The sequence below is a fragment of the Electrona antarctica genome (assembly GCF_951216825.1).
Source record: "Electrona antarctica genome assembly, chromosome: 11".
Lineage (NCBI taxonomy): Eukaryota > Metazoa > Chordata > Actinopteri > Myctophiformes > Myctophidae > Electrona > Electrona antarctica.
The window spans coordinates 23,752,691-23,778,635 of record NC_136792.1 but is presented as its reverse complement, the minus strand read 5'-3'; the positions used below and the strand labels follow the sequence as shown (position 1 = coordinate 23,778,635).

The window sequence follows — 25,945 nt, the reverse complement described above, 5'->3', positions numbered from 1 at the left end:
CCACAAGTGAGCCGTGTATAGTGGAGTGCAATATGTTTTAAAAAGTGCTATTTTCACGTTGTCTGTACACATGTGAAACTTCCGTGCCAGCATATTGGCTTGGCCATATAATTTACAGCACTGACGCTGCACATCATCATCGTCACAGAAATCGTCCCTGATAATGTGCCCCAGGTATTTAAACTTCTTTACTATCTCTAGTACCTCACCTGCCAAAGAGAAAGAGGGAAAGGTGAGCTTCTGGTCGTCCTTTGTTTTACACATCATAACGACACTCTTTTTAGAGTTAAACTTTATGTCAAATAAAAGGCCATACTTGGTACAGACCCGTAATAGCTGCTGTAGGCCAGCACTGTATGGGGATAGTACAACAAGATCGTCTGCGTAGATCATGTGATTGATAAGGTTATCCCCCACCATGCACCCAGTTTTACACTCATTAAGCTGTTTAGATAAATCATCCATGTATAAATTAAATAATAGTGGCGACAAAATTCCCCCCTGGCGCACTCCATTGGACACCAGAAAGGGTGTTGACGTACTCGTTCCCCACCTAGCCTGCATAGTTTGGTGAGAGTACCAATACTGCAGGACCCTTATTAGATATAATGGGACCCCTCGCTCTTGTAGTTTTAAGAACAGTTTGGATAGATGATAGACTTGACAGGACGTGATGTAATTATCTTTATGCTAAAAAAAAATCCTGTGTTTTCATTCCAGCAAACAGCACTGCAGACGATACAGGTGACTGCTCTTCCTTTATATGTCTACTTTATTTGTCATTTAGTTGTTTTTACACTTTACATTATGAAAAGAACAAAACCTACTGATACCAGAGAGACACGGCACATCACTTGATAAAAACTAAAACCAATGAATATTTCTATAACTATTGCATAATAGTTATACAAATATGAATTGGTTTTAGTTTTCTATCAAGTTTCATTGTGGTCCTATATATATTCAATTACTCAACATAGCATAATTAATTAACACAATAATACATGTCATCAACAAATACAAAACTATATGTGCAAAGGATAAAGAGGAAAATGGTGGCAGATTTACTCCGCTTGTGGTCTCTTGATTTTTTAGACCAATTTTAAAAGAAACCAGTGATTTACATATTTTAATGGATCGTGTCAGGGCATTCCACATTTTGTGGCAGAGTAGTAGGATGAATTGTGTTCTGAATAACTATACTGGTATCATCAAATGAATAATAGCTAATATATCGGCCAAAGCAAGTGTTTTAGAACTCAATCCCTGGTGGTGTTCTCTCTGTGCTCCAGACCCGTCAGCCACCGTGGGAGGCCTCCAGGAGGACAGCCTGTGTCGTATCTGCATGGACTCTCCTATAGACTGTGTCTTGCTGGAGTGTGGCCACATGGAAGATGAACGAGCGTCCCATCTGTAGGCAGTATGTGGTCCGGGCTGTGCACGTGTTCCGCTCATAAGAGGTACGGTAGAGGGTGGGGTGGGTGGATGAGTGTATAACGGTTGCAACAATATTTACTGTACAGCCAATTATAGCAAATGAGGGAGGTGTTGGATCAGTTTAGAATACAAATCACTAAAATAATCAGTAAATAAGTTTGACTGCAGTTTCAAAATATTCACTTAATATTCACTGGGGCAAGCTTTTCCGGGAATCGCGGCAAATCTGCCGCGCCGGTGGAGCTTCATTTCCATCCATCAGCTGTCTAAAAAAACGGAAATTACGCAAAACACAGCTTCTTCGGAATCTAAAGTGTGCATAGACGTCAGATCCATTAAGTGACACTGTTGTGCGCATAGCATGAAAGGACACTTAAGTGGTTAATCGATTTGTGATATGTAAAAACATTGAAGATGTAAAATACTTTTGAAAACGTGCTTGATTATGCAAAAGCGTAATTGATAGCATAATCGCTATGAAAATTATGACTAGTTGCAACCGTAATAACAACTACGATGGATGGACCCCTTGATTCGGGGGTAGACAGACATGCAGACAGAAGACGGGAACAGTGGAAAGTAACTCACTGTTTTGTGTGTTGTCAGGAACCAATGTCTCCTCCAGAGACAGATTACCAGAAGGAACAGAACTCCCAGAGCTCCCAGCAGCAGTTAAGGGGCCGTTCACACTGAGACACAGCTGTCTCCTCGGTGTGTCCTGTCTCTTCTGTGTGTCACACAGCTCGCAATGCATTTCCAATGCGAGTCACGTGGTTTGATGACACAACCTTGTTTCCCATTGGAAATACATTGTGAGCTGTGCGACACACAGAAGAGACAGGACACACCGAGGAGACAGCTGTGTCTCAGGTGTGAACGGCCCCTAACAACACTGTAAGAAGACCTCACCAAAGGACCAGTGGTGCCGTTCTGGTCAGGAGATTCCAAACTTCTCAGGTTCTTCACACAAAGCCTTCCACCACCCTGAAGCCTTAGCAGCAGATCCCCCAAAACCACCGCAAACCTTCCAACCTCAAGTCTATAAGCTTACCTCAGTTCTGTTTTAATTTAGGAGATATTGGGAGAAGAGCATGTTAGAAGATAACCATATTTTATGGATATACCAGATGGTGTGCATAGTAGATGTTATGCATACTAGCCATGGATATTAGATACCAGATGTAATGTATAGAAGATGTTATGGGTACCAGGTGTTGTGCAAACTACAGGCTGCAGTATGGATACCAGCTGTTTTCATTTAGAATTACAATAAACTCCAGATCAGGACCAATCAGGGTTTTAAGGGTGAAGCTAATCCCTGAAATGAACAAGTCAGATTGTGATGAAGTAGTTAAATTGGGACTGACCTCAACATCCCAGACCAAATTGGACCCTAATGCATGAAACCCACCAGGCGGCGCAAGCACAAGTGCTTTTCTTCCGCTCCATGTTATTGAATGCAACCGTTCTCACTACTGGCCGCTCAGACACTGGATTCCACTCACGTACATGAAAAAAAACTTTTCAAATTCTCATTGAAATGCATTGTATTTGACCAAAAGTCCCGCTGTGGCCATGTTTGACAAGAACAGTCGCACCGTGTGCAACGTTTTTGGTGGGTTCGGTGCAACAGTTTGTTGTGTGGCGTCAAATCCCACACGCACCTTCCCTCTTGCGTCCAGTTCTAGCTGTCCTAGTCTATCATCTATGATTGGTCCTACAAACTGTGAGTCATCTATGCTGGAAAAATAAATCACAACTCCCCACTGTAGATTGTACAAAACAAATAAACAATAACTGTATTTTCTACAGTAAATTTGTTAATCTTATTTGATCCATTATCTTCCACCATAACGGTTGCTAATCTTCCTGGATGTGATTTTGTTATTAAACAAAATGCTTCTTTTTCTTTGAGACAAACTGATATTTTGTTGTCACATTCCTTCACTGGGAGCATAATAGAAGAAGCTGGTGTTTTACAGTTGATCAGATCAAATCCAACCTGGAAGAAAACACTCACTCTGTGACATTTAAATATTTTTGTGTTCACTTTGTTATGGTTTTGAAACTGCCAACTGAATGAAGTGTTCTGGGTTAAGATGTAGTAAACATTGTTAAATGGACCCGATCATGGGTCTCCAATGGCTGTTTTCGACTACGTACAAAGGTAACCTAGAATCATACAGAACCTGAAACCTTAATGTTCTTTCCCTTTCCATTATAACCAGAGTTTGTCAGTGTGATTGTGGCTGCAGATTGTATGTACTGTACTTTAACAACATTAACCCTGGCATCTCTATTTTGGGCATGCCCTTTCAGATAATTCTCAAGACATTTTCTATTTTTGAAAGTATAAAATAAAGGTTAGAAATGGTGGTGGTGTTGTCTACGTCTGGTCCCAGCTTGACCAGTCCAGAGCAACAGCACCTGCTCGCTCCCTCCCCATGGGTTCCCCAGAACTCAGGGTTCCTGAGACGGGCCCAATTTAGGTTCTGAGAACCTTTAATTGAAACCGAGCTGTAGCGCATATGGAACCAAACCATGAACCTGTGAAATCCATTAAGCCTTAATCTATTGCTTCATCGCAGAGAACGGACGACAAACCGGGCTTCGCACGGCACGGGCACAGTTGGTTGGCTTAGTTTTTGTGGTCGGAAAGAGCAACAACGAACGGGCAGTTGGGAGACCACAGAGCGTTACTCTGAACTGTAACCTGCTGACGTGCGTTTGAAGCTGCATGTACAATCTCTAGTTTTCTACTTGTGTTGTAACAATGTGTTGATTGCACTACCCTCCTGTGAAGAAGAAATGGGGGCTTTTTATTATTATGCTTTTATCCATCTTAGCATTTGATTGTTTTCCTTTAGGACAAAGTAAAGAAAACAACCTTATTTTCTTACAAAAAAAGAAGACGTTTTATCTATTTTACTTTTAATGTTTATTTTTCTTGGACCTGTTGTTTTCTCAAAGATTAAATAATTTGATTTTGTGAAATGGCTGGATTGAGTGTTGTTACTGCAGGAACAAGTTTGCTTTCTATTTCTAACAATCACTTAATTCTTCAACAGTCACTGCTAGCAGTAGCCTATGCAACGGTTCACAAACCTGACATGCACTTTATATTGTAGGCATTACATTTCGTTTGACTCTGTTCCACAGATAAATATTGTGAAAATAGCCAAACAAGATCAGATGTTTTCACAATGTTTGCCTCTTTCTTACGTAATGTTTTAGAATTTGGTACTACAATGGCTTAAGTCATTCAATTGTAACTTTAGAAATGTGCATATACAATAAATGCACTTAACTGTATGTAGGTTTGTTTACTGTTGAGAGAGAAAATAAACTTGCACATAAACTTGGAGCCTAGGGCCTAGATGTTGCTGGACAGTTGATATAATAGGTCAGGGATTCTAAACCCTTTTCATGTCATTATCTGTTTGATATAGGCCATACAGACCCCCATTTTTAAGAACATTTTCTTTATATCTATTACACTGTAAATCTTCAATCTCCATTGAGACCTAAAACCAGATTCTACAAACATCTTCTAAATCATGAGTTTTCTGAAAAACCTGTTTCTATATCAGTGGTTCTCAAACTATTTAATGTCAAGGACCCCCAGGATTATCTGTATTTGGCCACGGACCCCCATCTGAAAATATGTTGTTCCAGGGACATGCACATGTTTATGATTTTTCAAAAATGTCAGATCTACAAGAGCGTGTAGATCTGCTATTTTACAACAGCTAAATGTGGTTAAAAACTAAGGTGAAACAGATGCGTCCTCAGGTATGGGTTAAAAGACCATCAGTTCCACAAATAACCCAATAACCGCATGATAATAAACAGCACAGCAAAAAAGTTATTTTATATAAGAACATTTGATTTTTATTGAAAATGTACAAATAGTAATGATTGCATTGAACATGCTGAAAACAAACTCAAAATGAATACAAGATAAAGTCAAGAAATATATTTACATGTAGTACCCCTTAATTTAAGGGTTAGTAAAACAATTATGACAATCTGTACTTTGTGTAGTACATTTAAGAGCACATTGAACATACATACAAATATGAATGATTGCATTGAACATACTGAAAACAAACTCAATAAAATGAATACAAGATAAAGTCAAGAAATATATTTACATGTAGTAGGCTACCCCTTAATTTATGGGTTAGTAAAACAATTATGAAAATCTGTACTTTGTAGTACATTTAAGAGCACATAAAGTCTTAAGATGTTTTAGGCACATTTACCGCTGTGCCACCAAGCGCCTCCCTAGTGGGTTGATTGTAGATGTTGGCTGACACCCGTATTGGGAACTGCAGCTCAAGCGTCCATTCTGAAAGTAAGGCTCCAGCTGGGAGAACTGCCGTGCCATGAACATGTCGCCGTCATACGGGACGACTCTGGTCATAGTGCCATAATACATTTGACCTTGTTGTCCTCCTAGCCCGGAGGCCATGCTGCCCCTGGACCTGGACATCAGAAGCTGCTGGTAGAATCTGGATCTCTCCAAAGTGCGGTAGCGGTTGTCAGCATGGGTGTTGGTGTTGGGGACCATGTCCTTCCGTGATGATGGGATGTGCACTGAGCTTACAGTGGGAGCAGGAACAGGCATGGTGTAGGGGACCTCCTTCCGCTGGATGGGTGCCGTGCGACGTACAGCAGGACTGTCAGACTCGTAACCCTGACCTTGATGACCGAGTCCAGTGGAAATGCTGCTCCTCCTGGCGTGGTAGCGGTTGTTGTCAGTAGGCGGAACATGCGGATTGAACATGCTGCTCCACCTGAGTTTATATTCAGCACGAGTGGTGCTGTAGGCTAATGGGGGCTCAGGCTTTAACCCAGAGGACACTGCGCTGTTGTAGGCTATCGGAGGCTTTGACACAACTGTGCTGTAGGCTATCTGGGACTCGGGCTTTGACACTAGCTGCATGGGTACAAAGTCTTTGTCCTTGTTGGTGGTGTCGTCGCTGGAGGGGACCACATCCATCCGCTGGATAGGTGCTGATCGTACGGTAGTAGGAGGAATGGAAGGCGAGCACACTCTACTATGCAAGGTTCCATCGGCTCTGTCCATAGTGCCATAACCCTCGTCCATAGAGTGGTGGTGCAGGTTGTCTACTGATGCCTGGTGGATGGTGGCTTCAACCCCAGCCTCCTGGCTGAGCGCCGCTGCTGTAGACAGCTTGGTTTGGGTTGAGCGGGTGGGTTTGGTTGGGGGAACGGGTCGTCGTTGTGAGCCTTTGCTCTTCTTGGCAGGCTCTATGCAGGGCTGTGCCATCTTGAAGGCCCCATAGGTCATCACCACGACGGGCTCGGTTGAACAGCCAGCGACCGCTCCTCCAGCACCAGCCAATGAATGCTGCTGAGGAGGGACCTTTACAAGGCTTGGAGGAGGCAACAGAGCCTGGACAGGATCAACCTGAACAAAGGGCAGTGGGGCTTCTCTGGTCCTCTGGATGAGCTGTGGATCAGGTTTTCCATAACACTGACCCATGGTGACAGTTGGCTTCTAGTGCTAACTAACTGTGCTAATTCACTGACAGCTACACTCTTCTCTGGGTTGAGAAACAAGGCTGGATCTGCAGCAGTAGATAGCTTGGTTCAGTTGGTTGGTTGTTCTAGTAGTGAACGGTTGGTTGATGATAACAGGAAGGTGAACTCTCCGTTGGATCGACTCTGCTACTCCGTGAAGAATATCAGAATGAAGCTCAACGGCCGGCCCCGGCCTTTTATTCGAACGGTGCACCGTCAGTTGGCTTTTAGTGCTAATTAACTGTGCTAATTCACTGACTGCTACACTCTTCTCTGGTTTGAGAAACAAGGCTGGATCTGCAGCAGTAGATAGCTTGGTTCAGTTGGTTGGTTGTTCTAGTAGTGAACGCCAACGGTTAGTTGATGATAACAGGAAGGTGAACTCTCCGTTGGATCGACTCTGCTACTCCGCGAAGAATATCAGAATGAAGCTCAACGGCCCGGCCCCGGACTTTTATTCGAACGGTGCCACGTCACACCACGACGCTTAAGCCAATCCGCGGCGTCGAGACGTTGTGTGTCGGGCCAATCAGAATCGGGCAGCCGACACCCGCGCGTGACGTCACGTGATGACTTTTCAAATGTCGCGCAGCGGTTACCATGGTAATCAATAAACCTGGATGCGACTTTTTTTTAAGTCGCGCTGCGATCGGTAACTAACCATAATTATATTATAACCATGGTTGGTCCAGGGTTGATTTATCAACAAACAACCTGACTAACGTTTTTAAAAAGTCGCCGCTAGGGTAACCATGCGTGGCGCGGTGGCCGAACGGATTGCGGAGCGGTCTTGATAACGGAAGGTCGCCAGTTCGAATCAGCGGTCCGACACGTTAAAATTACCACCGCTGAAGTGCCCTTGAACAAGGCATTGAACCACTACGATGAAATGTTCTATGAGCAGGGCCTGGCTGGAAACAAGTTCTTGAGCTTAGCCCAGATACCCTGGGTAAATATAGTAATCATTTAATTTCATCAACAAACCTGGATGACTGTGTGGCGGGGGGAAGGGGGGGGTGTTTACTTTAATTTTACAGGAGGGACGGATAATAATCATAAATGGAAGATGTGTGTTTGGTTGTTTTAAGCATAGATATATATATCTAATCTATGGTTTTAAGGGTTGGGCTCGACTTAAAGGCATATTTGGGAATTGGGGTTATGCCTACATAGAATTTGTTCATCATATTCTATGACCGTTTTATAACGTGTTTAAATTTAAAGGTCTCAAAACGGTGTGAAGCGGTGTGATGTTCCGTTGTATGGTGGTGTAACTTGCGACGAAAATATCAGATTTACACAGCTGCGTCTGCTACACTGCTGTGAGCTTGTAAATCTGCTATTTTCGGCTTTAGGTTGCTGACCCCGGAAGAGGAGGAATGTGGCGGTTACCTTGCCCCGGAAGTGAAAGTTTTGTTGTGTTTACAGAAATCCGGTCAGTCAGATGGGAGAAGAGCGTGCATACATTGTTGATGTATTAGTGTTTACATACTAACTCTGCTTCTGTGTTTTATGCTATTACTTTGTTTATTGTTTTAAGTGTTTATTGTTTACTCGTGGTCGTCATGGCGACGGGAGGCGGCGCGGCTCAAACGCATGTGGGTGATGTAGAAGAGGACGCTTCACAGTTACTGTTTCCTAAAGGTAACGTTACTTGAATGTTGTCCTATAGTCTAGTCTACTCTAGAAGGCTATACGTTACATTCATGGACTATTTTGAGATTATTACAATTCCCAATTGTTTTCTTGTAATATTCGAATTGTATAAGAGAATTATTACAGACAGACACAGTTGGTCAAACTGTTCAGAAGTAATCTCTTACCTAATGTTCTCGGGTAATACATAAAAGAAAAGAAGGTTGGCCGTTAAAGCCTCAAATGTGCTATAATTCTCCAACTAGTTGGCTGTATGTAGATTGTAGAACACCAAGTTGCTGTCTAGAAAACATAGAAAGATGAGCGATCGTGTTACTGTATATTGTGTATTAGCTTGTCTGGCACAGTTGATCGCGGTAGCCAGTAAACATAACGATCATTGAGGTGTGAGAGGCAATCTCCAGCTGCAAATACACAATCGGCTAGACCAGGCCAATCACCAAATATTAGCTATAGTGACCCCCCCCCCCCCCTCCTCCAAGAGCATACTTAACCATCATTCTACTTATTGTTTAGGAAACAGCACTAGTTGTGTTTCTCAAATCTAAGATTGAGACAGCCTAACAAAACTGTTAATGTTATAGTTTCCCAAAACTGTGATTCATAACCTCTTTTAATCTCAATAACCACCTGCTTTTTTCAAATCTCTGGGACCGCTGTAAAATCCAGTCATTGATCATTTAAAGGCTGTGACTGTAATATTGTTATGTTTCAAAATACAATCATGCACACACATATCAACACAGTATAGCAATGATTGTATTTAATCATATTAATTGTATTGTATTCAATCAATCAGTACTTTCACCGAAATAAAAAACAGCTTATTTTCATAATGTAGCATTCCATTAAACATCTTGAGTTCTTCCACCGCTGTTGTTGATCATGTTTCCTGTGCCATTAGTTCTCAAAGTGGGGTCCTGACTAGAGACCCTCAGGGGTCCTCGAGGGGTTTCCAGGGGGTCCCTAGCAAAATGTGTTATAGCATCACAATCATTTTAACCACTTTATCCATATTTTATGGGGGTCCGTGTCGTGACTCTGTGGCCAATTTGGGCCACAGAGTCACAAACCTTGACATGAAAAGGTTTGAGAACCAGTGTTTCTCAACCTTTTCAGGCCGTGACCCCGCAGAAAAGTGACAAGCACTTCTTGGAATGTAGTTAAATAAAATGTAGTTTGACTCCACACCGTCTTATATTTTTTGATAATTTGGCCAATGTTTGACTGTTACACTGTCATCTGGGGACCCCCCACAAATAATTTGAGAACCAGTGTCCTGACCTATACAACTGATGGCCGCCCACCCTAGAGCCTGCAACGTTTCTTCCAGTTAAAGCTGCCACTCGGACTGTAGCAAAAATAGCTTATTCAGGGTGGGACAATTGCTCTTGAGTCAACTTGTTCTGTTGTGATGTGGCACTCTAATAAAATGTAATTGAATTGCGTTGCAGAGTTTGAGAGTGCAGAGACGCTGCTGAACTCAGAGGTTCACATGCTGCTGGAACATCGTAAACAGCAGAACGAGAGCGCCGAGGATGAACAGGAGCTGTCTGAAGTTTTCATGAAAACACTCAACTACACCGGCCGCTTTAGCCGCTTCAAGAACAGAGAGACCATCGCTAGTGTCCGCAGGTGAGACACACAAACACACTGTCACATTATATTAATCATAATTGAATTCAAACGTTTGAAATCATCACAATATCGCCCAGCCCTACGCTGTGCATAATGTGTAGTCTCAGATCTCCAGATGGTGACAGGGCTTGACATTAACTTTTTGAGACAATTCTCCTTGGACAAGTACATTTTTAACCTTACGCATGTCAGGAAGTAGTCTGTCTTCTCACAGAATAACACAGTGTTTTGCAATACAAATTTGATCTGAATCCAAATTCTAGCTATTCGTTGACATGGTTTGACGACTGGAGCAATTACTAATAGTTAACACACACTATGATGCGCCATCTGCGTCATCATACTTTACTCACGTCCTCATTTGGATATACTGGGTTCCAGTTGCGATTGTTGGAATACACTCTAGTGAGTGTAGACAAGATATCACATAATCATTAATACAGTACCTAGGAGGCTAACTGACCGATTATACTTGTCTATTAGTTTGAGTTTGTGTCGCTTACAACGTTTTATGAGCTTGTATTTTAGGAGAGCAACACATTGCCATTTTGACAGTAACTTGTGTGACTGTGAACTGCGTGAAGCATAAATCAGTTTGTTAATTTTAAACCCTTGCCTTTAATGAATGCATTCTGCTTTTCACTATTTTTGGATTGAACAGAATGGTGTGAGTGATACAAAGACTGAATGCACTGTCACCACACTCTGTTTAGCACATATCTGGCCATTCACACCTGTGTTAATGGCATCGAGTCGGAACCATTGGAAGATTTTAAATAACAAAAGGAAAGGACAGCTAAATGAGCTAATGACTGCCGCCTACTTACCCCCATTCTGTCGTAGCTGCATTTACAGCACAAAGCTTGGAGCGTCATTCATTACTTTCTCTGGACAGCCCTTAATATCGAGCGATGGGTGGCACATCCGTTTTCCTGTTCTGGTTCAGGAGACGCATACAGTAACAAAAGTGTAATATGTATGTGTCTCTGGTTCAAATCTGCTGCCAAGACAATCAAATGAAGCCATGGTAAAATATGAACTGGATCATTCTACCGGTTTCCTTCTGTAAAGTTGAAACCTGGGACTACAAGTTATGCACAGATCTTATGCTGTCATAAATAGAGCCTGACTAAAATCGGTTTAGCGTGTGTGTGTTTGCATGTGCGTGCATGCGTGTAACATGTGCTGTACTGTTGTCTCTTCCAGTCTTCTACTACAAAAGAAGCTTCATAAGTTTGAGCTGGCTAGTCTGGCCAACCTGTGTCCTGAGGCAGCCGAGGAGGGCAAGGCTCTCATCCCCAGGTTAGTTTGTGTGTGTGTGTATATAATAATAACAGTGGAATCAATAATGGTATCAGTTGTATTGGTCACATCACAGATTTACAGGTGTAAAGCAGTGGGTGAATCTTTTATTGATTTATTCTGGGGGGAGCTCCCCATCATTTTGTAGTATTCTGTGGGAAGATGGAGGTAGAGTTTAGAGCAAAGGGAAAGAGATGGAAAACAGGTTAAATAATACAAATAAAGATATATACACATACTACTACAGACAGATAGCAGTGTGTGATAGCAGGTATACATTGTACATACATAGTTAGAACATTGGCATCATATCGTCTGTCGGGTGGAAACCTCATATGTACAAAACAGTTACTTTTTAGGATTCAAATTAAGAAATAGCTAAAGTAGGAGATCAACAAGGTCAAAACGCATTTGTGATACTGTGCTATGATGAAGTAGGACATTCATTTATGCGGGAAAGATGAAATGACAAATGAGGTTTCTGCTCAAAAGAAACACATCGTTGCTGTCGGATTACGGTAGACATTTTTGTCTTCCCACAAGCTAAAATCTTGTTGATCTGCTGCTTTTGCTATTTTTGAATTTGAATCCTGAGTACAAGTCTTGGACATATGGGGTTTCCACCTGATAGACGAAATGCAGGTGAGGTGTGTAGTACTGTGTACACTGTGTATGTTATTAAAGTGCTCCTCCTCCTCCTCATCCCTACCAGTGAGTAATCCAGTGTTCTTCATGTGCTCCTCAGTTTAGAGGGACGCTTCGAGGACGAGGAACTGCAGCAGATCCTGGACGACATCCAGACCAAGAGAAGTTTCCAGTATTGATGACCTTTGATCCCTGAGGTCCTCCTTCTGAACCCCTGCCGTCGTCATTCCAACCCATAACTACAACCGATTACAATAACTACTTCCTCTCTGGTTGTAACGAAAAGGTTAACGCACCTGGAGAAACTAAACGCGTGTGTTGCACTGTGTTCATGAAAAACACTTTTGGAACTAATCTTTACACAAATATACAACTTCAACAGCTTTCCTTTTTTTGTGTTTTGCAAATAAATGAGATGATTTTTGTAGTTGTTGCTGTTTTATTCAAACAGATGTCTTGTCTTGCCTTGGCTTCGCTATTAACAGCACAATAGCGGACCTGAAAGCTCATGCTTACTGTAGCTATTTTTGATCACACAACCACTTTTCATCCCTATTTTGGGTGTGCCATTATTGTGATTAAGATGTCGTACAATTTTCTTTAAAAAATAGCTGATCTACAAGCTCACAATGTGTTGCGTTTTGAGCTTGGTGATGTTTGGTACTTCTGTATGACACTGTCATAGTGTCATGACAGGTTGTGCAAGTGATATTGTTTGTGTTAAATAGCTCTATATTCTGACCAGTAATTGAGTATCATTGTAAAATCAAGTATAAATCTGGCTGCAGACAGTGTATAGATGTGGTTCAAATCTGATTCACAAAAATCACTTCATGTGGTTTTCTTTTTCTGCTGTTCGCACTTGGGATTCAACCTATCTGATTCCAATCTGAATAGCCAAAAAATCTGGTTTGGGCTGCCAGTCTGAAACTACCTGAGACCCTAAGATACATTGTGGAGCATCATAAGAATCAGAATGCCCTTTTATTGTCATTGTATGCAAGTATTCAATTGCATTTCAACATAAACACAAGAGTGACAAGACACAGATACACCACCATTAAAACTATAGTATAGACTAGAGTCTGACCTGCCTCTTCCATAGAAGACCATGGTCTATACTATTATATAGACCATGGTCTTCTATGGAAGAGGCAGCTCAGACGGTGCGTGCCACCTAGTGTCAAACATTAAAATGGAAAGAAAATGACGTAAACATCTTGTGTTACAGTATTTCATCCACAGTAATGCTACTGTGACAATATTGTGAAGGTAAATGCAAGACTGAAAATCACAATGTACTACAACCTGTGCATGAAGAAAATAGTAATACAGTAAGACTTTTTCATGTCATGAAAGCAGGGAATTTGTTCAGTTTTTAGAGATATGGCTTATACTCCTTTAATTTCATGCAGAAATCAGCGAGTTGAGAAAACTTCACTTCTGTGGACTAATATTACACCTAACAATGTTTTCTCCTCTCCTGAACAGTTAGTCTTGGCACCATGACTATCAAAAAGAGTCACATATGTGTAACATGACATGATGCATGTTCATTCTACATGTCATCCAGGACTACACAATATCAGCAGCAGTATTCAGCTATCAGCAAGAACAAGACATTTGTGACCTGCTCAAAGCCAACAATTCTTTCCATCAGGTAGCATTTAGTCAGAAAGTATATGTGTTGATGTCAGGTGTTCAGACAGTATGCATCAGTGTCTGGGTTGTGGTGTTGAACCTCTGGTAGGACTCCAGAGGGTGTCTTCACCATCCTGACAGTGTTCCTACCAAACAGTTTGATCTCATAGTCTATCAGCTGTCTCCAGAAGCCGGCGTTGGGACGCACAAAGGGACGCTTGTCTATCATCACGTCACACGCCTGACACAGCCTCATGTTCTCATACCTGCCAGTCAAACAGAGAGGGGAGAGGCAGGAACGAAGGACGTTAAAGTCAAAGTATTTTAGTTTAGTTTATTTGAAAAGTAGTACTGTCTCGCAAGCCAGACTGTTGCCTCACACAATTTAACAGTGGAGCACGGAAGCTCTGAAAATGATCAGGATAAAGCACATATGACAGTGACACCACCTCCCCGCTTCCGTTTTGTCAAAAATTTGTCCTGATATACATACAAATAATCAGAGCATAATAGCTTGCTGCTTATCAGAAATGGAAAGATATTTTGAAATGCGGCCTGCAAGAAAATCATCTTGCAGGCCGCATTGGACCTCTCCCTGGGCCACATGCGGCCCACGGATCACACAGTTTAACACCCCTCACCACCACACACTATCTCAGATAGTTAGCAGTAGTTGTAGTAGCTGTAGTAGTAGTAGTGTAATAAACAGATAATAATAGAAGTAGTATTGCATTACTTCATCAGGTAGGCCATGACCAGTGCAGGAGATCGACTGCGTCCCTGCGTACAGTGAACCAACGTGCTACCCGATTGGTTGTTGTGGATCTTGTCAGCCACGGTGTCAAGGTACGGAGCCAGTGGTTGGTGGGGTCGATCCTCAATGGGCACATGGAGGATCTCTACATTTCCTGGGTGTGGGTAGGATACCTAAACAAATACACCCAATAACAGCACACAACTTGAACTTAATATCTGGACATTAAAATATACACTTTCAGGGGCAACTCCTGGTTTTGACTTAGTCATAGTCATTGCATATTAGTTTTATTTTCCACAAATAACACTTAAAGTGTGAAATAGCTTAATTCTAGAAATAAGTTTTAAAAATGTATTTCTGTGGAAACAGCCAACAGCTCATTCAAAACATTGTCACTGACCAGTGGCCACCTGACACCTTTATCCACTTTCAACCTTGGCATTAAAACATTTTGTTTTAATATTTTGCTGAATGTTGGGCCCAGAACTGAGGAGTGATCAAAGGAACAATAACTGATTTAACGAGCCTTTAGCAGTTACACTGTACAAACTGTACTTTCATCTTTAAGACAAGCATACTGTATGCTACTAGCAGGATCAACCAGGTAGTAGGTAGTTATTATTCTCAGCTTGTACTTTCAACCCAATATCTCATGTTATTCTATTCACTGTTGACATAATAGATTTAAAGTTCCACCATTTTTTTGTCACCATAAGGGATCACAGGGATGACTGATGTGTTTAACTTGCATCATACATGGGAATGCTAGTATTTAAAGTGCAGTGATATTTCTTTCTTAATTTTAACGTCCTCTGTACTGTGTTCGGTGACGGGGGTCTCTCCGGCTCTTTGGTGGGCGGAGGGGGCCTACCTGGTTTGTCTCAAAGATTAAGCCATGCATGTCTAAGTACAAATGGCCTGTACAGTGTAACTAGTAGAGCTGTACCGATAAAATGTCGTCTTTTCCCGATACCAACTGATACATAGTACCGATCCAATACCAGTGTGCAGGAATAAATAAACAATCCAAAGTGCAGCTACAAGTACAATAATAATGTAAATAGTTCAGTAAGACTATAAAAGAGTTGTGCAACATCGACAGATTAAAAATATTACTACAAATTAAATATGTGATAAATTACGTGGTATCAGATTGTCATAGCACACTCACCAATACCAGCATTTTAGGCAGTATCGGCAGCCTTTTCTGATGCTGGAATGGGAACAACTACTAGGAAAGGAACTACTCACCTGTAGGTCGCTGGCGTTGATGATGAGAGTAATGTTCCTGTTGGAGATCAACATGTGGTTGAGGGCTGCGTCCAGGCCGCTCACATACAAACAGGAAGTGATCTGTGATGCAGTCATGTTGTCTCCATCTGAGACACACAGAATAGGAATTTACAAGTTTAGTGTTTTGACCAGAACCTGGCCTTGGGTTTGACAAATTTGTAATAAAATGTTATAGGATGATCCTCCTCGTATACCAAACCCCATGATTACCATACAATACATCAAACTCCAAGATTACATTTTCAGTAAATACAATTGTGGTTTAAGAAAAATGCTACAGTAAAAATGACTAAAACTCTGGTTTATATCTTGAAATGTTAGAATGTTGGGTTTTTGAGACTTACATTCTGACCAGGTAGGACCACAGCAAATGAACAGAAACAGCAATAATATTGAACACCACTTTACCATAAAACAAACAAAAATATTTGTTGTCCTTAATTCCCATTCGCTTGAAAATGATTAAACAACGCCATCTATTGGCTCGTTTGGACTGTTTTCATGAAAAAAGATTTCCACTGTCCTATCCAGTCCAGTATAGTCTTATGTTCAATAATAATAATACATAAAAAAAAACATTATTCTTGTATTTCCAATTCTTGTTTTTGTTTTTGTGTACAATATGTAGATCAGATGGTCAGAGACTCGGGTTAACGTGACGTGTTTGTCATCTGACATGCAGTGATGACTCGCCTACATGTTATTTGTAATGATTCATTTTCTGTTTCCATTTCTCCAACAGAACAGCTCACTGTACCATTACACCCACACAGAGGCCGGGGGTTAAAGCAGCTACAACAGGTAAAATCCAACAAATAACAACACACTATATTCTCTCGCACAGGATTGATTAATATATAAAATAAATACTAAACACTGTCCAGTGACAGACTGCTAACAACAAGTCAAGAACGCATCGTCATAGTTCTTGTCGGTACGATAGCGTATAATAATTAAGTTGAACCAAAACAGATTAAGTTTTGTTGGGAAGACATCACGACCTCCATGTGTCCGACTCGAAAAACACGGAATGATGAATCGTATGAATCGATTTCAAACTAGATTTAAAAACGCGGTGCAGTCTCACCTGTATCTAATCCATAGTAATAAATGAATAATATAGTCTCTCGATCCTTCCTTGGCCAAAACACGGAAAACGTCGCGTCCCAGGCGTTACGCTGAATGTGGTGACCTATCGAATTCTGGCCCGACTGACCGTCTCGTTTTATTAATAGATTAAAAGGTCACCAGATAGCAAAAAGGTCACCACTGGAAGTTTCGAACTACTGTCGTGTGTTGTGTAAATGTATACATTTATCGATTGAAAATGTCAGATAAATATATACCACGACCCACGAGAGTCTGATTTGAGGTTAGTCGTGCCACTGATGTACCGGGGCGGGATGTCTGTGTGTCCCCAGTGTACACACCACCAGAACCCCCCCAATCAGAAATAGGCCTCATCTGTGCATTCCAGTCAACAATACATGAGCCTGACATACTAGTATAAGTATTCATGGTCCACAAGCTATCCTCCACTTGTCCCCAACTGTTTTAATGTGTCTTCTAATCTAAATCAGTGGTTCTCAAACTCTGCTGTGTATTGTTTTACTGTGTGACGGTGACGACGTCATTTTAAATGTTCTGATTTATTGAAAATGGTTGACCCTGATGAAATGTACCCATTCTACATACTGTGAAATACAAATGTCAATCAATCAATCAGTCAAGGACTCCCAAAATGAGTATGTATGTGTATGTGTGTGTGTGTGTGTGTGTGTGTGTGTGTGTGTGTGTGTGTGTGTGTGTGCGTGTGCGTGTGCGTGTGCGTGCGTGCGTGCGTATGTATGTATGTATGTATGTATGTATGTATGTATGTATGTATGTATCATACATACATACATTGTATGTATGTATGTATGTATGTATGTATGTATGTATGTATGTATGTATGTATACATATATTATTATATTATATATTATATATTAGTATTACTCAAATTTGTGGGGGCCCACCTGCAATACTCTTGTGGCCCACATGTTGGGAATTGCCTATATTACATTATATGATATATATTATTTTATTTTTCTAAATCTGTTAATGGTTTGCTTGATTGAATACTTCATTAGCAGTTTGCAAAACAAAGCACTGGAAAATACAGTTCAATTCAAAGTCTGCTAAGAGGATTTTAAACCCAAGAAAGCCTATGGCTTGTTTCCATTGGGGTCCTGTAGTCACTCAGAAGGACACACAGTAATAACCTGACATTCTGTCATTGTCATTGTCAGGTATTCCAGCATGCCAGTGGCAGTAGAGAACAATGGACCTGACAGGAAGTCAACGCACAATTCTGCCCCCAGTAGAGTCCCTGTGACGACAAGAGGTGGAGCCAAGCAGAACCTGGTACCTGCTAACATTTGGTACCACCCCAGCATCACCTCACAGACAGGATCCAAGCAGAAACTGGTGCCTGCTAACATTTGGTACCACCCCAGCATCACCTCACAGAAAGGAGGCGCTGCTGCTGCCCCGTACCAGCCACAAACTGGGACAAAAACCACACACAGAGGACGTCAAGGAAAGAACATCTCTGACAGGGAGAAGACCACACCACCTAATGTTGCACTGATTCCAAATCAGAGGAGTCACAGCTCTGACAGAAAGAAGAACACAACACCTAATGTTACACTAAGCTCTGACAGGTAGGCCTGTAACAATTATTACATAATCGCCTGATCGCAATTAGATGAGCTATTAATCAGATTATTTGAGCTAATCATTTTATCTGCATGAAAACATCTGGTTGAAATGAACAGAAATGTCAAACCCTAAATCGTTATTTCCAGCTCATTGTCTGACTTTTAACCGATTTCAACCAGTCTCTATTTGGGGCATTTAGGGACAGAAGTATAACATCATTAGTCATAGTACATCATGTATTTGATTTATTTATTTGTATATTGAAGTTATTTGTCATATCGGCCCTGTGCAGTTTTTCTTCACAAAGCCTTGGGTAAGAGAAAGATAAAACACCCTTACACTGTCTTTGTTTGCTCTATAAAGAAACACATTTTATTTTACTTGCAACGTGTCGGTCAAAGACCTCCCTCAGGCATCTGAGGAACACGTCTATTTTACATATCTGTTTGCCTAAAAGCCAAAAAGACATGTCATCTTTATTTATATGTACTGTATGTTCCAATGATCATTGTCAAAAAACCCAATTAAATCACTAATCGCATTTCGTTGCTGTCGGGCAGAAACTTGAACTTTTTAACTTTTTTGTTTGTTTTTATAAATTTTAATGTCCTACTTGATCATACAACAGCATCACACAAAAGCATCAAAAGTAGCAGATCCCCAAGCTCAAAACTTGGCACGTTTGAGCTTGTAGATCTGCTACCTTTGATGCTTTTCAATTTGAATCTAGAAAAGTAACAGTTTTGGACATGAGGTTTCTTTCCGACGGAGACAGAGCAGTCTATGATTAGTAGTAGTCAACTTACATGTCTTGAATGTTGGCAGCCCTACCATCAGGAGGAGGTGTAATGACAGAGATGCTGCTCCTCCCAGCCCAGAGGAGGTGCCAGTTGGTGTTGGGGTGCAGGTGGAGTGCAGGGTGGTGAAACAGGTGGAGGCTCTGACCCGCGGCCAGAGGGAGAACCCCGCCTGGTTCTCCTGGAGGAAGAACCGCATCACGGCCTCCGTCGCTCACCGCATCGCCCACTGTCGCTTCGTCCAAGACCCCGCCCGCCACAACCCCCCCGCCTCCTACCTCAACTCTATCACAGGTACACAAACTGTTTGACAAACTGTTTGACCCCAAAGCTGTCTATCTAGCTGTCTTAATAATGTCTTAATAACGACACGTTATGGGTTAAATATCTAAAACCCATAACGTGTTGTGGATGTAACGTGTTGTGGGCTTGTATCATCATGACACAAATAACGTTGAAAAAATGGAGTCTGATGAGGTGGAGTCTGAAGAGGTGAGTGCTAGGGGGTGAGGTGGAGTCTGAAGAGGTGAGTGCTAGGGGGTGACCCGGGTGAGGTGGAGTCTGAAGAGGTGAGTGCTAGGGGGTGAGGTGGAGTCTGAAGAGGTGAGTGCTAGGGGGTGACCCGGGTGAGGTGGAGTCTGAAGAGGTGAGTGCTAGGGGGTGAGGTGGAGTCTGAAGAGGTGAGTCTTCAGATTAGGGCAGACAATTTGGAGTGAGTCTGAAGTTCTGACTGCAATGGGGATTTTGTGAGCCAAGAGAGATGAGTCTACTCGGCGGGCATGTGAAGCGTTCTTCTGGGTGTAATAAACTCATGTACAATAAACGGCAACGCTTAATGACATAATCTTCTGCAGTGTTCCTATATTTCATTTTCAGCTGCATGTTCAGACCATATTTTCAGCTACAACGACTATAATGTGTTAGTGAAGCTGTGAGAGGAAGCAGTGTTCTGTGCGTTCTTGTTTTCATGTCATGTTTCACCCCGTCAGGGGAGGGACCACATGTTCAGACCCGAGCCATGCGGTGGGGAGTAGAGAGGGAGAAAGTGGCTGTTCGCAAGTATCAGGTAATGCCTTAACCTCCACTGTTATTGGATTTTGGGGTGATGGGTAGGAAATCATCTTGCAATAAATAAAATAATTTCATATGCAGCATATGTTTGTTTCCAGGGTCTAAAGAGCAGAGCTCTGGGTCGAGATGTGACTGTGCAGGAGTGCGGCTTATTCATCGACCCCCAGCGCTCCTGGTTGGCTGCCAGCCCTGACGGCATTGTGACGGACAGACAGACCGGCCAATGGCTGCTGTGTCTGGAGGTGAAGTGTCCGTACAAGCACAGAGAGAGGACGGTGGAGGAGGCCTGTGTGCAGGACACAGGCTTCTGTCTGAAGATGGACCACAGAGACGCACAGAGACCCATGAAGGTAGCGCTCCTCTGACAACACTAGGACAGTATTGTCTGTTTAAACACCCACTCTAAATAAATAGAAGATGTACGCTCACTGAAAACTGGTTTGACTCACGGCACACTAACGCCACGTTTACACACCAAATCAGATTTTTGGTATGTCCAGATTGGAAGCCTCATCAAACACAAGCAACGTGGGACAGACACAGACCATCCACTAAAATGGAGCCTAAAGGAGAATTCCCCAATGCGATGTAAATCTAAATTTTATATTAAACTTTTTTGTAATCTTGAAAAGTTTAGAAAAAGTTTGTATAGCAAACATTCTAGCACATCACCTCTTATGGGGGTCCCTGGCACAAAATCTTTCCAAATGGTGGTCTGCGGCCAAAACCTTGAAACAGTTGTTTGAGTGCCACTGCCATAACAACTTTAGCCTTGTTGGGCAGTGTTCTGTACTGGTCTCACTGTGACGCCCTGTAAGCTTCTAGATCTGCTATTATTTCCGTGAAAGCATCCCTCAGAATATGAATGCTGGTGTGTAAGTGAAGTGGTTAACTAATGTTTACGTTCCGTTCCGTGTTGCCCATACAGCCTCCGGTCTACCATGTGAAGGAGGAGCACAGCTACTACAGTCAGATCCAGGTGCAGCTGGCTGTGACGGGGCTGACCCAGGCCGACTTGGTGGTCTACACCCTCAGAGAGACCGCCATCGTCCCTGTCACCTTTGACCCCGAGTGGTGGGTGGAGACCGTGTCCAAACTGGAGACCTTCTATCAAGACGCACTGCTGCCCCACCTGCGGAACAAACACCTGGCAACAACTGTAGAGGAATGATGATGATAATAATACAATTATTAATTTGTATAGCAACTGGAAGTGGTCTCGCGTAGCCAGACAACTATACAAACATCTCTGAAATGATACATAGTCTGCAAGATTTTGACAAAGACTAAAACTAAGGAGAGACTATTTTAGTTAATCATCTCCACACTGGTCTGGAGAGAGCCTCTGTCATGACTCATGACAGCATGTGCTTTGGCTTGTATCATTTGGCACTCTCTCTATAATAAATGTGGTTCCACCCATCTACTTGCTCTGAGTCCCTGGTGGTTGCAGGAGGTAGAGCGGCCGCATGGGAACCATAAGTTTCCTAGTTCAATCCTGGGCCCCCCCAGAGTTGGTGTCGAAGTGTCCCTGAGCAAGACACTGAACCCCTAATTGCTCCTTGCATGGTTTGCTCCACCGTCGGTACACGGTATGAATATATGTGTGGGCTGACTGCTTCACCAAACCATGTAAGACGGTCAAATTCTATCACTGGTAGTGGTAACATTTTGCTGTGCCAACTTGGAGAAATCTCACTTTACAATCACCTACACTCTGCCAGAGGAGGGTGCTGTTGTCTCACAAGATGTTTGCTAGGAAAATATAAACATCATACATTTGTTTAAACAGTAAATTCACACGCATATGCGTGCACCCACACACACACAACACACACACACACACACACACACACACACACACACACACACACACACACACACACACACACACACACACACACACACACACACACACACCAGGCAGTGGTGTCACACACAGAACTCCTCTCCATAAAGGTACAGAGAGACATACAGAAATCTGACATCATTCTGACGTTGGGCATAAAAGGGACACAGACATTATTATCTGGGTGGGGCATGAATTTCCAACTTGCATCATTCCAAGTAGGCCAGTGCCCAACGGGCACCTCCGTAGAGGCCCCACGGGCACCTCTCTAGTGTGAATAAATCAAAATGCCGATTGATTAACTACCCACTGAATTTAAACTGCCCTAAAAATAAGTGTTTTTCTTGCCTTATTGTGCCCAGAATGGGGGAAAACTTCCTCATATATATATATATATATATATATATATATATATATATATATATGAATGATACTGTAGTTATAGCAGTGACTGAGAAAACAGACTGAAAAACAATGCTGTATGAGTGAATGCGTGTGAGCGCGGGTCCGCAACTGGTTCTGGCCCACATCAAGTGACCTTCTGACCAATACGGCCCTCACCCCAAAATGGGTTCGACAGGCCTGATTTAAAGGGATATTTCACTTTTGCTGTCATTTTCTACTTTCTACTTTGGCTTGTGTGTGTACCCGAGACAGTTTGTTTTTGTTTTTCATCAACACCATCAGTAGTTCAATACAATTAAAAGCACAAGACACATTACAGTCAGACAGTTTTTAAGTTGCTTGATTCAGCGTCAGATATTTGATGTTAATTGTTAATCAGACACGTATTGTAACTTCAAACTCAATTTTAACCGTAGATCTTGTAGTTTCACTATCTTTGAAACCTTTATAATAACATGTTTAAAGTGGTTAAACTGGAAGACAAACGACAATGTCTTATATTATAACACGGGGTCAAAATGGACCCGCCCCTTGGGGGCACGGTGGCACAGTTGGTAGTGCTGTCGCCTCACAGCTAGAAGGTCCTGGGTTCGATTCCCGCTCGGGACGCTGTGGCTGCTGGCGGCGTGTTTCCTCCTCCGCGGGGTTGGCGAAAGGGCCTTTCTGTGTGGAGTTTGCATGTTCTCCCCGTGTCCACTAGGGTAGGTACCCTCACAAAAAACATGCAGTAATCCTGGTCTCTAAACTGCCTCCCCCTGGCCAGCCGGGGCGCCTGATGGAGGGGAAAGGAACTGGTTGGAATAACGTGTTCCTTCCACGCGCTACGTCCAACCCGGGAAACTCCCCCCTGTCGGGTGTAAAGGAGCAACTTGGACACTCAGGCATGAAGGAAGCATGAGTTCAAGTCCATTGCTCTCCCCATGTCCCCCATATATGGGAACTAGGTTGGCGGAGGGTGTGTAGAGCCCAGGATCACATTAGATAATTGACACAGGGGTGAAAAATGGGTTACAAAATCGTGGGATAAAAATTATAAAAAAAAAAAAAAAGAATTGACACTTACTTACAGATCTGTAATGCTTGCTGATGAACCCTTATGGATCAATGTTGTACACTTGTAGTAAGTACCGTAACCGTAAGTACATAGGCCTACACTCAACGCTGAAGAGTTCATGGTGTAGAGATTTTTTTTTTAAGTTGATCAAATGGGTCCATGGTCTAATTCTTATTATACAACAGGTTGTTTTGAGGAAGCAATCTGATTGGTTGAAAGTTGAAACAGCCTTCTAGCCGTGCTTCAAACAAGCATGATGGCTGCTTGTTTGAAGCTGCTCTGTTCTCCCAGAGCGCAGCAGACTGGGTTGCTAGTCTAGCGAGTTTCTTGGGACATTTGTGGTCGTAGTGTCTACATCTGTCATTAAAAAAATATGTTTTTCCCCCTCCCCATCCCCTCCCTTACTGGGCGGGGCTTTTCTTACCCCTCCCCTACTGGGCGGGGTTTTTCTTTCTTTTTACATGAGTTGGGCGTTGTCATAATAGCATGGCTCGTTAATCCATACGCCCTGGGTTTGAATCCTGCTTACACCACTATTTTTGTGCCAACCACAAACAACTTTTTTTTGGCGGATAAAGTAACGTTTATACCATGGCCGGTTAAGTCTGATATGACGGAGTCAGACATAGATGGCCGGTTAAGACTAATATGACAAAGTACGACATACATGGCCGGTTAAGACTGAGGTTAGGCCTACCGGCATGCGCACATAAGCCTCTCCATTTGATTCAGAATGCTGCTCACAGCTCGCTTGGTCTTCAACCAGCCAGAAATGAAGAATTCTCACATGTCTCCCCCCTTCTCCGCTCCCTCCATTGGCTCCTGGTCGCTGCCCGCACAGAGTACAAAACTCTGATGCTCGCCTTCAAAGCAACCAAAGGTATGGCACCCCCATATCTTGCAAGTCTGATCGGACCCTACAAACCCTCCCACACGCTCATATCAGCCAACGCAGGGAATCTGGAAGTACAAATGCCGGGACAACGCTCCACACGTCCCAAACTCTTCTCCCTTCTGGCTCCAAAACTATGGAATGCACTTCCCATTGCAATCAGAATTGCAGACTCACTCCCAATCTTCCGCTGTAGTCAAGAAAACCCACCTCTTCAGACTCCATCTTAGCTCGTAGCATTTGCCATAGCACTTGCCCTAGCCTTGACGACCTTACAGTATGCAAAGCAAAGGCTCAACTTATGTAACTTCAATAGCATTTTATGTAGACATAGCACTCTATAGTGTATATTCATTGTTTCATTATATAGATATTCTACTGGTTCTTAGCTTACATATGAGTTTTGATGACTATTTTTATGTATTTGATGTTTTACCATGTTTTTGTTCTTGCTTACTGTAAATCGCTCTAAATTGTAATTGTAAATTGTAGGGTTAATAAATGTCCGACATATAGTAGGCTACACACGTTCACACGTGGCTTTGTGCGGTGCCACTCAAAGTGACTACTGGGTTGGGCTTGCTGGATGCATGGGCCAACCCCTAGTATGCATGTCAGAAGCATTTCAGGGCTGATTTCACCCCCATGCCTGCTCACTCACAAACATTGATGATCACTGTCAGCTTAACAGCAGCAGAGAATTGATCCCTCTGTCCTCTTAAACCAGTCTTTATTGAGGACAGACTTAGAGACTGTGCCCCTTTGATTTGTCATATTCTGTTTTGATGAAGTGTGTTTAGTTTAGTTGTTTCCTGTTAGGTTAGGCATCTTCAGTTGTATATTTTTGTAACCTTTTACTACTTTTGCTGTAATAAATATATATTTAGTTTTAAATTCCTAGTCCTTTGAATTATTACAAGCTTTTACGCCTAGACAAAGGGTCGTAACAGCCAGGGTCCTTGAAATTAAAAAGGTTGAGAATCACTTTTGCTGGACAGACAGAATATTATATATAATTTAGCTTGAAACCAATATGATTGTGAGGGTGAATGGTCTAGAAGAGTAGAGTCTTTAAAGTTACTTGCGGAGGAAGATAGTGGAAATTTGATTCTTCGGCTTGTTTTACCATGCATTTACTGTAGGTCTTAGACTAGTTTGGTGGCCGTTTGGCCAGTAGTATAAGTAAGTATTAGAACTATAACATGAATCAAGCATCAGTTTAATAAGACAAAAAAATGTACCCTGTTCAACAATACA

General features: G+C 42.3%; 4 protein-coding genes across 6 annotated transcripts in view; 3 read left to right on the top strand and 1 right to left on the bottom strand.

Annotated features, from left to right (window-relative positions):
- Nucleotides 1–3,072, top strand: part of rffl (ring finger and FYVE-like domain containing E3 ubiquitin protein ligase) — a 32,753-nt gene extending 29,681 nt beyond the window's left edge. The window contains exons 6-8 of the mRNA XM_079514023.1: nucleotides 721–744; nucleotides 1,293–1,460; nucleotides 2,044–3,072. Coding sequence (XP_079370149.1) covers nucleotides 721–744; nucleotides 1,293–1,417 — 149 coding nt within the window. The 3' untranslated portion in view covers nucleotides 1,418–1,460; nucleotides 2,044–3,072. The remainder of the gene's footprint in view (nucleotides 1–720; nucleotides 745–1,292; nucleotides 1,461–2,043) is intronic.
- Nucleotides 3,073–8,299: 5,227 nt separating this feature from the next.
- polr2d (RNA polymerase II subunit D) lies at nucleotides 8,300–12,655 on the top strand. Of its 2 annotated transcripts, XM_079514683.1 has the most exons (5): nucleotides 8,300–8,422; nucleotides 8,528–8,631; nucleotides 10,098–10,278; nucleotides 11,488–11,583; nucleotides 12,329–12,655. In XM_079514683.1, exons 1-5 carry the CDS (start codon nucleotides 8,367–8,369, stop codon nucleotides 12,405–12,407), a joined length of 516 nt encoding a protein of 171 aa, XP_079370809.1. In that variant the 5' UTR covers nucleotides 8,300–8,366; the 3' UTR covers nucleotides 12,408–12,655. The 2 variants fall into 2 exon arrangements, with proteins under 2 accessions (XP_079370809.1, XP_079370810.1); XM_079514684.1 differs by having other exon boundaries at nucleotides 8,375–8,631.
- Nucleotides 12,656–13,378: 723 nt separating this feature from the next.
- On the bottom strand, nucleotides 13,379–17,263 carry LOC306932765 (dual specificity protein phosphatase 14-like). Of its 2 annotated transcripts, none has more exons than XM_079514681.1 (4): nucleotides 16,264–16,459; nucleotides 15,878–16,005; nucleotides 14,606–14,796; nucleotides 13,379–14,135 (listed from the first exon to the last, which is right to left on the bottom strand). In XM_079514681.1, exons 1-4 carry the CDS (start codon nucleotides 16,328–16,330, stop codon nucleotides 13,922–13,924), a joined length of 600 nt encoding a protein of 199 aa, XP_079370807.1. In that variant the 5' UTR covers nucleotides 16,331–16,459; the 3' UTR covers nucleotides 13,379–13,921. The 2 variants fall into 2 exon arrangements, with proteins under 2 accessions (XP_079370807.1, XP_079370808.1); XM_079514682.1 differs by lacking the exon at nucleotides 16,264–16,459 and adding an exon at nucleotides 17,007–17,263 and having other exon boundaries at nucleotides 13,380–14,135.
- LOC306932764 (uncharacterized protein) lies at nucleotides 16,635–22,308 on the top strand. The gene is made up of 6 exons (XM_079514680.1): nucleotides 16,635–16,720; nucleotides 18,209–18,622; nucleotides 19,446–19,711; nucleotides 20,407–20,483; nucleotides 20,587–20,838; nucleotides 21,417–22,308. The coding sequence occupies exons 2-6, from the start codon at nucleotides 18,219–18,221 to the stop codon at nucleotides 21,657–21,659; spliced, it is 1,242 nt and encodes a 413-aa protein (XP_079370806.1). The 5' UTR covers nucleotides 16,635–16,720; nucleotides 18,209–18,218; the 3' UTR covers nucleotides 21,660–22,308.
- The last annotated feature ends 3,637 nt before the right edge of the window (nucleotides 22,309–25,945 follow it).